The 15,512-nt window shown below is 45.9% G+C and overlaps 1 protein-coding gene across 3 annotated transcripts in view; it reads left to right on the top strand.

The window, feature by feature from the left end:
* The window catches only part of LOC145356840 (tyrosine-protein phosphatase non-receptor type 22-like), a 101,954-nt gene extending 87,949 nt beyond the window's left edge, over positions 1-14,005 (top strand). For all 3 annotated transcript variants that reach the window (XM_080209764.1, XM_080209765.1, XM_080209766.1), the window contains 5 exons: positions 1,000-1,038; positions 4,842-4,936; positions 6,393-6,423; positions 8,563-8,643; positions 13,475-14,005. In XM_080209764.1, the coding sequence (XP_080065890.1) occupies positions 1,000-1,038; positions 4,842-4,936; positions 6,393-6,423; positions 8,563-8,643; positions 13,475-13,536 (308 nt within the window). In that variant the 3' untranslated portion in view covers positions 13,537-14,005. The remainder of the gene's footprint in view (positions 1-999; positions 1,039-4,841; positions 4,937-6,392; positions 6,424-8,562; positions 8,644-13,474) is intronic.
* Positions 14,006-15,512: the final 1,507 nt, after the last annotated feature.

Consider the following 15,512-nt stretch of genomic DNA (forward strand, 5'->3'; position numbering starts at 1 on the left):
AAGTTAAAGACCCCCTACCCCATCACCCCCCCACCCCACGGACATCGGGACCACCAGCAGACAAGGAGAACACCTTGTCTGCAAACTTCCCCCCAAACACTTAATGAGGGGGTCACAAGTCACACCAGCCATCATCGCAGACATCGGGACATTAACATCAAAGCCACCCCCTGCAATGCAGGCACAGCCCCCTCACCACTAGAGGGCACACACTGGCACATTGGTTAGCACTGCTGCCTCACAGTGCCAGGGACCCAGGTTCAGTTCCGGCCTCGGGTCACTCCCAGTGTGGAATTTGCACGTTTGCCCCATGTCTGCGTGGGTTTCCTCCGGGCATTCTGGTTTCCACCCGCAGTCCAACAATGTGCAGGTTAGGTTGATTGGCCATGCTAAATTAACCATTAGTGTCAAGGGGATTAACAGGGTAAATGTGGAGGTTACAGGAATAGGGCCTGGGTGGGATTGTGGTCAGTACAGACTCGATGGACCGAATGGCCTCCTGTGCTGTAGCGATTCTATGATTTCATTGCTGCATCCCCCACCCTCTCCTCGCTAAGTTGGTACTGACAGGGTGCCAGTAGCAGGTTACTGACCACCAGGAGGCCACACCAGCCCCCTTCCCTCCGGTGTGGTCAGCTCAGCCGCTGGAGAGCAGTAACGATTCCTGCTGATGTGGCGTCTTGCTGGCGAGCGGAGCGTCTGACATCCCCGTAAACAACAGCATAAAGCCACTCCTGCCTTTTAAAGCTATTCAAAATGGTGGTAATTTGGCTCACACCCTCACTGGGCAAGAATCTGATTACATCACAGTGGGGGCGGGCAGGATCTCATTCAGAGATCTCCGGAGAGCAAATCCTTTACGGCCTTCTCATGAGAGTTTACAGCCATAACGGGATTTGTGGTGATGGTGAAAAGGCTTTTAGACCTCCCCCCAATGTCGACAGGTTTACGCTGTTAATTTTCTTTCACCAACTCACTCAGTGTTTATCTCTCCTATAGAAAGAAAGTGTGACTCGTTATCAGTTCCAACTTCAACCGGTGAGTGTTATTCTCCCTCCTTTTTTGTGTCTCCTCAACATCCTCAGATTTTATGCAGTAAATGGCAGAACTCTTAGGAGTATTGATAAGCAGAGGGATCTGGGTGTACAGGTACACAGATCACTGAAAGTGGCAATGCAGGTGGAGAAGGTAGTCAAGAAGGCATACAGCATGCTTGCTTTCAGTGGCTGGGGCACTGAGTTTAAAAATTGGCCAGTCATGTTGTAGCTTTGTAAAACTTTATTACGCCACCCTTGGAATATAATGTTCAATTCTGCTCGCTGCACTACCAGAAAGATGTGGAGGCTTTGGAGAGGGTACAGAAAAGATTTACCAGGATGTTGCCTGGTATGGAAGGCATTAGCTATGAAGAGAGATTGAAGAAACTTGGTTTGTTCTCACTGAAATGACAGAGGTTGAGGGGCGACGTAATAGAAATCTGCAAGATTACAAGAGGCATGGACAGAGTGGATAGTCAGAAGCTTTTCCCCAAGGTGGAAGAGTCAATTACTAAGGGGCACAGGTTTAAGGTGCGAGGGGCAAGGTTTAAAGAAGATGTATGTAGGAAGTGTTTTACACAGAGGGTGGTGGATGCCTAGAACTAGCTGCCAGGAGAGGTAGTGGAAGCAGATACGAAAGTGAGTTTTAAGGGGCGTCTTGACAAATACATAAATAGGATGGGAATAGGGGGATATGGTCCCCGGAAGGGTAGGGGATTTTAGTTCAGTCGGGCAGCAAGGTCCGTGCCAGCTTGGAGGGCCGAAGGGCCTGTTCCTGTGCTGTAATTTTCTTTGTTCCCTGTTCGTTGTTCTATAAAAGTTGGCACTGGACCCTCACCATGGCCTGAATTTTACGCTCCAAGAATGGGCACACACCCAACCTGAACATGTTTAAAATTGTGCAAAATGATGTCGGGCTTGTATCCTGATGTCATCGAGAAGGTGTGCAACATTGAGGCTGATGAGCACGTGTGAGAATCGGACCCACCAGCAATTAATGGCCCAGTTAATGCCATTAAAAAGCCTAGCAACACCAATTTTATGTTGCCCATGCGATTTTGTATTAGAGACATCTTCTCTGCAGAAGATGAACAGGTGTTAAATTCGCATCAGTTTGTCATCTAAGGGTGGAATAAAAGATCCTGGAACACGAGCAGTTCTGTTTTATTTGTGTATTTTGCTGCTGACACTTTTCCTTTTGGTCGTGTTAATTCTCTCAGCCTGTTTACCTACGGATCTGTGTCAAAGTTCGAACAATATCGATCACTGAGTCCAAACAATGAAAACACTTTTACAATGAAAAGATGTTTACAAAAGCCTTGCAAATCAAACGCCATTTGGAACATAGCCACTGTAATTATCGTAGGCGGGGCAGGGAGGAGGGTAGGAGGGATGGGGGTTGTTGAGCTGAGGGTAGGGGCTCTCTGACCCTCGGTCTCCCTGTGACCCAGCCTTCATTCTGACCCAGCACAGACACTGCAGCTTTCGGAGGCGTCCCCTCTCACCCAGTGGCCGATGGACAAAATGAACAAATCCCGGCATAAATAAAAACAGATTTTTTCAAAAAGATTTCCCTACAAAGGGGGACAACCAATCTTCAATTGCAGTCCTGAGTACCTCCTCCCTCACTCTGCCTCCCTCCCTCACCTTGCCCACGATCTCTAGCTGTGCTAACCCTGCTGTAATATCAAGCAGAGCAGATGCCCCCTTGATGCCATTGGGGTGTTCTGTTCTCTGGAGGTCAGTGAGTTATGGGTTCAAAACCCTCGCCGGAGAGTGCTGAGTGAGTGCTGCACTGTTATGGCGCCAGCGTTCAAGCAAAACGTTCATCTACCCTCTCAGCCTAATGTGAAAGACCCAACATTGCTGCCTGTGGGATCTTGCTGTGCACAAGGTGACAGGCTGGCACATTTTCGCAGTGGCCATACTTCACAAAGCAACGAGGCGTTCTGGGACATCCTGAAATCATGAAAGCTGCTGGAGAAATAATGATTCATTCTACTTTATTCCTTCACTGACGCGAAGAAACGAAGGGAACCCCTGGACCCCACCCCGCCCCCACACTTTCCTCTCTCCCCACACACACACAACGTCCTCTCAGTTGCCACAAAGTTGAATTGTTGGATCAGTGGCAGATGCAGGGAAGGGCCTGTAGATTTTCGAGGCCTATTTCAGAGCCACTATTTACAGACACGCTGAGCGAGTGAAGATTTTAATCAGGATCAGCTCATAGCCGAAAGGCTGCAATAATAGCAGCAAATTCCTGTTGTCGGGCTGTCTGATTTCCCTCAGGAAGTTTAATTGAAGTTACCAAAGTCCTGGGACTCGGGCCCAATTCATTCGCCTGTTCACACTGTCAGGCCAATCAGAAGATGCGTTTCACACTGGGCGGGCCGTGATTGGCCACCCAGCGTGGAATTACACTGAAAACACCAGGCGTGAAATTCAGGTCCATGTTTCAGAATCACTCCCTATGTTACAAAATAGAACCACCCAGCCAGCATTCATCAAGGCTCCACAAAGGACAAAGACCCAGCTGACCCTGCAAAGCATGGTATGGTACAGTGCTTGGCACCGCTGCCTCACAGTGCCAGGGACCTGCGTTCGATTCCCGGCCTCGGGTGACTGCCTGGGTGCACCTTCTCCCCGTGTCTGCGTGGGTTTCCTCTGGGTGCTCCAGTTTCCTTCCACAGTCCAAAGATGTGCTTGTTAGGTGCACTGGCCACGCTAAATTCTCCCTCAGTGTACCCGAACAAACGCAGGAGTGTGACGACTAGGGGATTTTCACAGTAACTAGGGGATTTTCACAGTAACTTCATTGCAGTGTGAATGTAAGCCTACTTGTACTAATAAGTAAACTTTAACTTCAGCACTCCTTACTAAGATCGGAGGACTTGTGCCAAGATTGGGAGATCTGTCCCACAGATTGGTCAAGCAACTGCTTGACACAGTCATTCTTAGCCAATCATACTTACAGATAATGTCCCAGACACCACCATCACCATTCCTGGGGATGTCCTATCCCACCAGCTGGACAGATCCACCAAATGTGGCAGCACAGTGCTACACTGTTGAGAGGGAGTTGCTCTGGGACTTCTCAACATTGCCTCCCAGACCCCATAACGTCTCATGACACCAAGTCAAACAGGGGCAAGGAAACCTCCTGCTGGCTCCGTGACAGTGTTGTGAATCTGTGGAATTCCCTGCCCAGTGAAGCAGTAGGGGCCTCACTGAATGTTTTTAAGGCAAGGATAGATAAATTTTTGAACAGTAAAAAAATTAAGGGTTACGGTGAGCGGGCGGGTAAGTGGAGCTAAGTCCACGAAAAGAGCAGCCATGATCTTATTGAATGGTGGAGCAGGCTCGAGGGGCCAGATGGCCGACTCCTGCTCCTAGTTCTTATGTTCTTATGTAAATGTACCAACTGCATGCACTGACTATACTTGTGCTACATGTTTGGAGAAGGAATCCACCCTCTAATTCTGAGAGCTTGCCTGCAGGATATGAACTTTATCACAGGACTGTCCCCTTTGAATTTCTCCAATCAGTCCTGTGCTTCCGATGGCATTTTGTTTCTCATTAAATTAATTTTTCAAGTGTAAAGAAAGTAGATAAATACAAAATGTGCAGTCATTAAATGTTTTTCATCTGTCAGGATAGTAGAAATTCACATCCTAGATAGTCCCTGAGTGCAAGTCTCTGTAAATGGTATATCCTAATGTTTCCCTGGTCTGTGTCCTGGTCATTCCGGGTGATTCCCAGTCTTGGCTTTGATGCCTCCTTATTTCTTCATTTCATCTCCAGCTTTGCCACAGTCGTCCTCTGGACCACCTTTATCACCTGAGACTGTCGATTCCAGATCATCGACTGATTCCAGCAAACCCTTCGCGAGGAGCAAGGTGAGGAAGGTCTTATCCGTGACCGTGTTTAATCCTGCTCGGTGAATGTTGTTGGGACTGAATTTTCATCAATCAATTACAGGAAATTTGCAGATGAAACAAAAGTTGGCCGTGTAGCTGATAGTGAAGAGTTGTTACCTCTGGAATCATATCAATGTTCGGTTGAGTGGGTGATAAAGTGTCAAATGGAATTCACTCCAGAAAAGTGTGAGGTGATACATTTAGGGGGGCAAACAAAGCAAGGGAATGCTCAATAAACTGGAAGATATTGAGAGAGGTTGAGGAGATGAGAGACCTTGGAGTAAGTGTCCATGTTACGATAAACGGTTGTGGTGTAAGAATCACTTCAAACTGGTCTTTTATTTATTCATTCATGGGCGTCGCTGGCTGGCCAGCATTTATTGTCCATCCCTAATTGCCCTTGTTCAGAGGGCAGCTGAGAGTCAGCCACATTGCTGTGGCTCTGGAGTCACATGTAGACTAGACTGGGTAAGAACAGCAGATTTCCTTCCCTAAAGGGCATTAGTGAACCGGATGGGTTTTTTCGACAGTGGTTTCATGGTCATCAGTAGATTCTTAATTCCAAATACTTTTTGAATCCAAATTCGACCATCTACCGTCGTGGGATTCGAACCCGGGTCCCCAGAAAATTAACTGAGTTTCTGGATGAACAGTCTAGCGATAATACCACTTGGCCAACGCCTTCCCCTTAGGTACAAACTATTTTATTGTAAGCCTCTACTTCAATGCTGCAGGTCTACAGGGACCCCAAAGTGTTACAGCTGTTTCCATTTATAACATAATCAACGTTAGAGGGTTCACTGGCAATTATTTTAATGAGGTGATTAGTAGTATATTAACAGGTGGCAGGACAGATCAATAAGCTGGTGAAGAAAGCAGATGGAATGCTTTCCTTTATTGGGCAAGGTATTGAATGTATTGATGGAACTTTATGAATCACTGGTTAGGCCATAGCTGGAATTTCATGTACCATTCGAGTCACCCCGTTACAGGAAAGACATAATTGCTTTGGAGGGAGCGCAGAGGAGATTTACAAGAATGTTGCGAGGGCTTGAAGGGCTTGCCAGGGGCAGCACAGTGGTTGGCACTGCTGCCTCACAGTGCCAAGGACCCTTGTTGGATTCCCAGCTTGGGTGACAGCCTGTGTGGAGTTTGCATGTACTCCCCGTGTCTGTGTGGGTTTCCTCTGGGTGCTCCGGTTTCCTTCCACAGTCTGAAAGATGTGCTGGTTAGGTGCGTTGACCCGAATAGGCACCGGAGTGTGGCGACGAGGGGAATTTCACAGTAACTTCATTGCAGTGTTGATGTAAGCCTTACTTGTGACTAATAAATAAACGTTTTTTCAAAAATGACAATATATCAGGAATAATTCAAAACATCACACCAGTCTTTTTAAAGAACCTATTTATGATTCTCTGTCCCTCTCTGTTTACAGAGTATGAAAATTCTACGAAATATGAAGAAGAGTAAGTAGAACTGAGTTTGAAATAAAACTAATAATGATGCCATTGAGATCTAGAGTCATAAACTTATACAGCCGAGAGGTTACTTGGCTGTGCCAGCTATTCGAAAGAACTATTCAAATTATGCCGCTCCACTGCTATTTCACGTTGTCTGCAAATGCTTTCTTTACCAAATATTTATCAGGGTGATAAAGTTTTAACTGTCCAGGACAGCAGCAACTGACAGAACATCTGACATGCTCACTTTAGGAGTGTCACAGTAAATCTTAAAACAGGGTTAATCTGAGCCGATCTCACTCGCTTCAGTGCACTGTCTGTTTAGCATTCTGTCTCAGTAGAATGTTGGATAGTGTGTCCGTGCTAATTCATTCAACAGGTGTTTGTAGGATAGTCCTCTGGGCAAACTGGCTGCTTTGTTTGCAGTGGCTCAGTATCACTCTCACCTCTGAATCTCAAGACTGTGGGTTCAAGTCCCACTCCAGAGACTCGAGCACAGAAATCCAGGCTGACGCTTGCAGCTCAGTAATGAGGGAGAGCAGCACTTTCGGAAATACTGGGGACAATATTATGAAAAAAAATTCTAAGTGCATGAAAATGGGAGAGAGTCACACCATTTATTTACGCTACCTTATGGCACTTGGACAAAAAAAGATTCCAAAGGTGAATCTCATCAGTAGGGGGAGAGGGCGGACTCTGTTTGTGCTCACCGGTAATAACCTCCACTGGGGAACCTGTTGAGGTAAGTGTGCCTGGACGATTGCATCCAGGACTCACTAATCACACTTAAATAAACTGATAAATATTTAAATCAGTTGCACACTCTCCCCGGATACGAGGCTGATTATGCTGGCAGACCAGGGCTGGTAATATCCCGAGAGGCGAGAAACCAGACTAAGACCCAATTTTTCAGCCCTTGCCGGCTCGCCATGCCGAGTGTAAGATCGACCGCCCCCCCCCCCCCCCCGCCCCACGACCTTTTTTTTCAGGAGAGACAGTAAAACCAAGACCCCACCTGCCTCCTCAGGTAGGTGTGAACGATCGCACAGCAGCATTTGGAGAAGAACAAGGGAGTTTTTCCTGGAGGGGTGACCAATATTCGCCCCTCAGCTAACATCAATAAAACAGGATTATCTGGTCATTATCACAGTGCTCTTTGTGGGAGCTTGCTGTGCCCAAATTGGCTGCTGCATTTCCTACAATACAACAGTTAGTCACTTTAACCATTTCATTGGTCAGAAAGATCTTTGCCATGTCTTGAGTTGTCAAAAGAGTGAACAAGTCTGTTATTGATGGCAGTTTGTTGGGGTGAATTAGTGTCACATAAAACAAAATACATTAATACAAGAGTGACTCCCTGCAGTGAACATAAAACAGACCCATTGACAACTTGGAATCTATCAGCTTCTGGAGCTGGGGATTACTCAGAATGAAAGCGATTTGTAACAAGGTTCTTCTCCAGAAAATTGTCACCATATTTCCACAGACCAGAAACACACAGGGCGCTTATTATTTATATTAGAACTCTGAACTCCAGGTTCTCAGGGTTTCCCGGAGTAAAGCTAATGCCCCCAGTGCGGTGTTGAAGGAATTCCACACTATCAGAGGTGACACCTTTCAGGTGAGACACTACACCTGCCCCTCTCAGGTGGAATTAAAAGATTCCGTGGCACAAGTCAAAGAAGATTCCTTTCCCTGCCTGCCCACCCCACCCCACCCCACCCCACCCCCTGTCCCCTGGCCAATATTTATCCTTCTGTCAGCATCAATAAAACGGATTATTGAGTAATTTTCACAGCGCTGTTTGTGGGATCTTGCTGAGCATAAATTGGCTGCTAAGTGTCGAACGTCACAGCAATAACGACACTTCAAAAAGTACTGGGTTGGCTGCAAAATATTTTTAGGCATCTTGGAGTTGCGAAAGATTTTATATAAGTGCAGTGTTCCTTTAAAACATCACTCACTAATTCAATCTGTGAAGGACTGCATTGATCGACTGTCAGGAAGGAAGTTTATTTTTTCGACCTTTTAATTAGAAGTTTAATTTTGTGAAGAAGGACATTACAACTGTGCTAGTGGAACGTGTAATACTGTTCATAGTTAATGCTTCTATACACATGTCTCTATCTCTCTCCCTGTCATCAGCCATAACCGGCACCCCTGCACTGTCCAGGTCTCCAGTGACAGAACCAAGTACAGAACACACTCGCTCCTTTCTGAGTTTTGGTGAGTTTATCGGTGTTTACTAAAGCTGATATTTGGCATCTTTGTGATGGTCGTAGCACCTGTTTATTACAGAAACAGCCCTGGACACTTATTCAACACCCTAATTGCTACAATCTGGTTAGAGGCACTTAATGTTTAAAGAAAAAAATCTGAACATTCAAAAATAAACCAACAGAACTACCCCTTAAGATTTCACAGGGCTGGGATTCTCCCAGCTCCCTGCGCTGCTTTGAGGAGGCATCGACGGCGGTGGGGGCGTGGGGTGGGGGGGCCGGAGGTGGTCCTCTTGCAAGATTCGCATGAGCCCCTTTTATTTAACACAATCAGCTCCACACCAGAAATCAGTACCGAGCTGATTACCAAATGGAAAGGTCAAGTTCCCACTAGCAGGATTTACAACTACTCCCCACTAACGAGGAATAGGCATGCTTACCCTGCTGGTGGCGGCAGAGGCCATTGAGGTCCCTCCCCGGGAGGTTGGGGGCAAGGGGGGTGCCCCTTGGGCAGTGACAGCCTGGCACCCTGGCACTGCCCACCAGGCACCTTGGTGCTGCCCACCAGGCACCATGCAGTGCCAAAGTGGCTGAGCTAGAGGGGTTAGGGCATATTGGAGGGCAGGACGTATTGGGGGGGGGGTGATCAATGGTGGTGGGGAGGGGGGGTCATGTTGTCACCCTGCAATGAGATCAGTTGAGGAGGAAGTGAGGGGGTGATTGGGGTTGGCCATGGTGGGGGGAGATTGGCCATTGGGGAGTGGGGAAGGGGTGGGTCTGGTAGGCCAGTTATCAGGGTGGGGTGTCGGGAAGGCCGGTGATCGGGTGGTGCCTTGGGATGTCAGCAATCATGAGGGGGACACCAGAGATCAGGGTGCGGGTTCGAGAATAAGCTGGAGGCCAGCAATCGGGAGGTTGACGATGGTGCATATGTGCCATACTGCCAATGAGAGATCAGCACATGCGCAATGGCCCACTCAGCACTATGCTGCAGGCCTCTCCAGCAGAACTCACTTTCCAACGTGAATCCCGCACTCTTCAATACACAGAGTATCAGAGATTTGTTGCACTAAGTTCTGCCAAAAAAAGCGGCAGGAAATTTGCCCGTTTTCCCACCTGTTGGCTATTTAGTTTTGTTTTGGGAGAATCCCGGCCCACATTTTTAAACAATACCTATCATAAAGAATTAAGCAAAGCAAGCAGTATTAATGTTGTGCCTTATAAAGACTTAGGCTCTAAGCTCAATTCTACTTTTTATGAGTTCCCATATTTTATGTAATCTTTAACATACGAACATAGAGGATAGGAGCAGGAGGCCATTCGGTGCTTTGAGCCTGCTCCACCATTCATTACGATCACAGCTGATCATCCAACTCAATAGCCTAATCCTGCTTTCTCCCATTCACCCCAAATGCTATATCCAGCCGCCTCTTGAACACATTCAATGTTTTGGCATCAACTACTTCCTGTGGTAATGAATTCCACAGGCTCACCACTCTTTGGGTGAAGAAATGTCTCCTCAACTCCACTGTAAATCCTCAAACTGTGACCCTGGTTCTAGACTCCCCCACCATCAGGAACATCCTCCCTGCATCTACCCTGTCCAGTCCTGTTTTCGTTGGACCATCTTGAAAAGATGTATCGCTGTTCTCCAGAACTCGATCTGTTTTCTCTTTAGAATTCCAGCTATCTGTCAAGGTTCAAGATTTAATGGGAGTTCTTCCATTAACTTTTGGCAAAATGGCTCTCCAAATTCCTCCCAGTCTGAATTCCAAACTGCAGTACTCCTTGTGACTGGGTCTCCTTGTGACTCATACTTAAAACATTAGAAAATACTTCTGATTACCAATAGCCATAGTTTCAAACTGCAACCAAGCTGATTACTTCCCGAACTCCAATTGAAACAAGATTAACTGCCATTTACTGAGAGGATTACTGCAGATTTATTCCTTTAGCTTCCAGCTGAACAAATCTTCTTGTCATTTACTATTTTCAATGTTGTCTTAAACTGAATACGTGCTCCCAATCGCTGGCTGCTTCACGGACAATAAATCTCCTCTACCTCAGATTTAGGTCTGATTTTACCTCTCAACTTCCCAATGAGCTATAAACTACATCAGATCTAAAGCAGATCCAGCCTCTTAGCTACTTCTCTGTTGCTGCCTAAACCTTAACCGAATTTACAAAGATAAACTCAAAACAAAGAACGTCACTAAACCCCACCAATCTTCATGGTGATGTGATGCACACAGCCTGTTCCCAGATAGAAGTACAAATTAATTGGGGCGGCACGGTGGCACAGTGGTTAGCACTGCTGCCTCACAGCGCCAGGGACCCGGCAGTGGTCAAATCCTCTCATACCGGGAAATCAAACAGGACAAGATATGATTATTGGGAACAAGCTCATCTCCTGAGTCATTCAATTCCGGACTCATGTCACTGACTGTGTGGAGTTTGCACGCTCTCCCTGTGTCTGCGTGGGTTTCCTCTGGGTGCTCCGGTTTCCTCCCACAGTCCAAAGATGTGCGGGTTAGGTGCATTGGCCATGCTAAATTGAGCCTCGTGTTAGGGGGATTAGCAGGGTAAATATGTGGGAGTTACGGGAATAGGGCCTGGGTGGGATTGTGGTTGATGCAGACTCGATGGGCCGAATGGCCTCCTGGAGGGATACTTACATTTTATGTATCCTTTAACATACAAACATAGAAGATAGGAGCAAGAGGAGGCCATTCCTGGCCTCTTATAATTCCTTATCTTTTAATTCCAAAGCTTCCCTTAATTCTGGAAACCGCATGAATAGTTTATATCTTTTCCTGGAATAACCACAAACATCATATCTCCAGTTCCTCAGCTAAGTAAGACTACCTGCTGTTTAATGATTCTCATTCTTTAATTCTGACTTTATCCAGTTAGCAGGTTACCTTTTGAATTGTAATTACCTTAACTTTGTAACATTTCCAGCATCTCAATGTTCAGTGAAGCATCTAAGCTTCACTGAATTTACATTTAAAAATCAATTTCTAAAACTAAAAGCTGCACATCTAAAATACATGAGCAATGACATTAGGCAATATAACAAATTGAAGATCAAAATATCTATGTGATTTGTAAATGCCATCAGATTCTAGACAGGAAGAATATTTAAAATAAAACATGCCTACACTCCCCAGTTGAATCAACATCTTCAGCAACATTCAGAACTGATATATCCCTGCTATGTCCTTGCAATTTACAAAGTAAAGGGGTAATTTGAGTAAATATTCAAGCGAAGCGATAGGGTAAATGGTGAGAACCTGTTTCTTCTAGTCAGGAAGTTTAAGATTAGAGGAACTCTGTAAAAATTAAAGTCAAATCTTCCAGAAGTGAACTTAAAAATACACTTCAATATGCAAAGGGCAAAGGTTTGGAACTCTCTTCTGCCATCAGCATTGATTTATGTTAGATCAATTGCCAATATTAGCATTGAGATTGTTAGGTCAAAGGCTATTAAGAGATATGATGCAAAGGCAGGTTTTTGCAGTTCTGTCATTTGTCTGCCATGATCTTATAGAATGGTGTTACACGCCTCAAAAGTCTTCTCTTGTTCCTTTGTCTGCTGACCTACAGTCCAACCCTGCCTCGAATTTAAAATTCTTATCCCTGTGGATTTTTTCTCCGTATCTCATTACCACCTCCAGCCCGTTGGCCGATCAAGGCCGCCTGTGCTTTCCCCACTCCCTGCACTCTGACATCAGCAGCTGGGCCTTCAGCTGCACGGATCCTGAGCTCTGGAAGCCCATCCATAAATCTTTCCATTTCCGCGCTTCTCTCTCCTTTTGAAGATGCTCCTTAAAATGTACCTCTTCATTCAGGCATTTGGTCACTTTTCCTCGTGTCTCCTTATGTGACATTGTGGCAGTCGAGACATTCAAAAGGGAATTAGACTGTTATCTGAAAAGGAAGGATGTGGAGGGTTACGGGGAGAAGGCAGGGAAATGGCACGAGGTGAATCACTCACTCAAAGAGCTGGTATAGACATGATGGGCCGAATGGTCTACACCCGTGATTTCGCAAATTTTGTTGAATAAACACCTCGGGAAGTTTTACGATGATAAAAGGGCTATCTAAATGTAAGGCATTTTAGTAATATGCATGTCTGCATGCTGCTTGAGTGTTGCATTTGGTAAACATGTATTGTGATGTCTAACTGCTGGAATCAGAGAGAGACATGAATATAAAAGGACAAGAGGAGACCACATTGACAGCAGTTTCTCCCTTAAACGAATATTCACTTCTCATTCATCACTTTGTATAAATCGCAGAACAATGTTGTAGGTTAACGGTCATATAGTCATAGTTTAAAGAAATAGTTCTTCTCGTATTTATTTTAGGGAACCTTCTCCTGGATCAGTGCATTCCTATTTCCTTCCCTCCCTTAAAATCTGTAGGACCAGCTAGGCGATATTTTGTTACAGCATCAAGTGGGAAAGCTTGGAGCCCGAAAACTTCAAGAGGATGGAGAGCGTGGGTGCATATTCATCTGGCAGGCGTGAAACCCTTACCCACAATCATGATCAATTTTTACATGATATTGACTTTTACATATATATACGGTTATTACCGAGGGAGAATTTGGAACCCGCCACCACAGCGAGTAGTTGAGGCAAGTAGCAAAGACAATTTAAGAGGAATCCAGACAAACACACGAGGGGGAAAGGAATAGAAGGAAATGATGAACGGGTGAGTGAAGTGGGAGGATGTTCTTCTGGAGCATAAACATCAGCATGGTGCGCTTGGGCCACGTGGTCTGTTCCCGTGCCCTAAATATTTTGTAATTTGGCGTTATTTATTTATTACAGGATTCAAGAACCGCTTTGCGAAACCCAAAGGACCAAGGAACCCCCCTGAAGACTGGGTCTGAAGAAGCCTCATGGTCAAATCCTCTCACACCGGGAAATCAAACAGGACAAGATGTGATTATTGGGAGCGAGTTCATCTCCTGACTCATCCCAACAGAAATGCCACCTCCTGTGGAATGCGGAATCCTCTCACAAGGAGATGGAGGAATTCCTCCCCTCTGCCATCATAAACGCAGGAAATTGACATTACATCCTTGAGCTTTGCTTCCCCATGGCATTATTCACAAGCTCCCAAGAGGAGGGACAAGTCTGACATTTTAGGAAAAGTGAAATTGCACTCCCTGTCTTAGGATGACTGACTGATGCACAACTCAGGAACCTCAGAATCACAGTCAGATCTCATTACATATTTGAATTTTAAATCATTGCACTTCTTAAAGATCTGGAGCTCATTTCTGCTCCTCCTGGGTAGAAGAAGCATTTGTGCGCGATTGGGAAAATGATCATTTGAGCACAGATATCGGGTGTGTGTGTCAGCATGCCTCTGTGTGTGTGTGTGTGTGTGTGTGTGTGTGTGTGTGTGTGTGTGTGTGTGTGTGTGTGTGTGTGTGTGTGTATAGGGCAGGGATGGGGGTGTTTGTCATTCTGACAGTAGGAAGCTTAAACCGCTGGATGGCACTAAGTCTTTGCCTACGATGTATTTCTATGTTTTCGGTGGGTTGAGGGATGAATCTGTAATAAATTTATTTGAAGGACATCAATAAAGGTTCCCTATGATTTGTATTTTCACTGAGATTTTTCTTCTTTTTAAATCACAAACAGCAACAGGGCAGATTCAGTATGCTGTAGGGGTGGGGGATACAGGTAATCCAGTTCAGTAATGGGACAAGTAGATTTTTAAAAATTTTTCCACGGGACAGGTACATCACGGGCAAGGCCAGCATTTAATGCGTTCATTTATTAGTGTCACAAGTAGGCTTACATTAATACTGCAATGAAGTTACTGTGAAAGTCCCCTAGCCGCCACACTCCAGGTACACTGAGTGAGAATTTAGCATGGCCAATGCACCTAACCAACGCATTTTTCGGACTGTGCGAGGAAACTGGAGTGCCCAGAGAAAACCCACACAGACACGGGGAGAACGTGCAAACTCCACACAGACAGTGACCCAAGTTGGGAATTGAACCCGGGACCCTGGCACTGTGAGGCACCCATTTATTGCCCATTCCTAATTGCCCCTTGAAAAGATGGCAATGGGTTGCCTTATTCAGCCATTACAGTCCATGTGGTGTAGGTACACCCACAGTGCTGTTAGGGAGGGAGTTCCAGGATTTTGAACCAACAACAATGATGGAATAGTGATATATTTCCAAGTCAGGATGGTGTGTGACTTGGAGGGGAATGTCCAGGTGGCGGTGTTTGCATGTACCTTCTGTCCTTGTCCTTTGGTAGAGGTCACAGGTTGGAAGGTGCTGTTGAAGGAAGCTTGGTGAGTTGCTGCAGTACAGGTGATAGTATACACAGCTGCCATTGTGTGCCGGAGGTGGAGGGAATGAATGTGGTGGATGGGGTCCCAATTAAGGTGGCTGCTTTGTCCTGGATGGTTTCAAACTTCTTCAGTGTTGGAACTGCACTCATCCAGGGAAGTGGAAAGTATTCCATCATATCCTGACTTATGCCGTGTAGATGGTGGACAGGCTTTGGGGAATTAGGAGGTGAGTTACTCACCACAGAATTCCCAGCCTCTCATCTGCTCTTGTAGAGACAGTATGGATATGGCACGGCCTGTTCAGCTTCTGGTCAAAGTTAACCCCTGGAATTTTAACAGCGTGGCCAGAATTTTCCAGCCCCACCCCTGGTAGCAATGTTCAAGGTGTATCTTGATAGACACATGAATGGGAAGCAAACAGAGGATTAGAAACCATGTATCAGTGCAGGCTTGGTGGGCCGAAGGGCCAGCTCCTGTGCTGTGTTGTCCTTTGTACTGTGTAAGCAGACTAAGCTTGTTCTTTGTAGCAATTCAGATGTGGCAAACTC

Source organism: Carcharhinus amblyrhynchos, chromosome 22, assembly GCF_965287045.1.
Source record: "Carcharhinus amblyrhynchos chromosome 22, sCarAmb.v2.hapA, whole genome shotgun sequence".
Classification (NCBI taxonomy): Eukaryota; Metazoa; Chordata; class Chondrichthyes; order Carcharhiniformes; family Carcharhinidae; genus Carcharhinus; species Carcharhinus amblyrhynchos.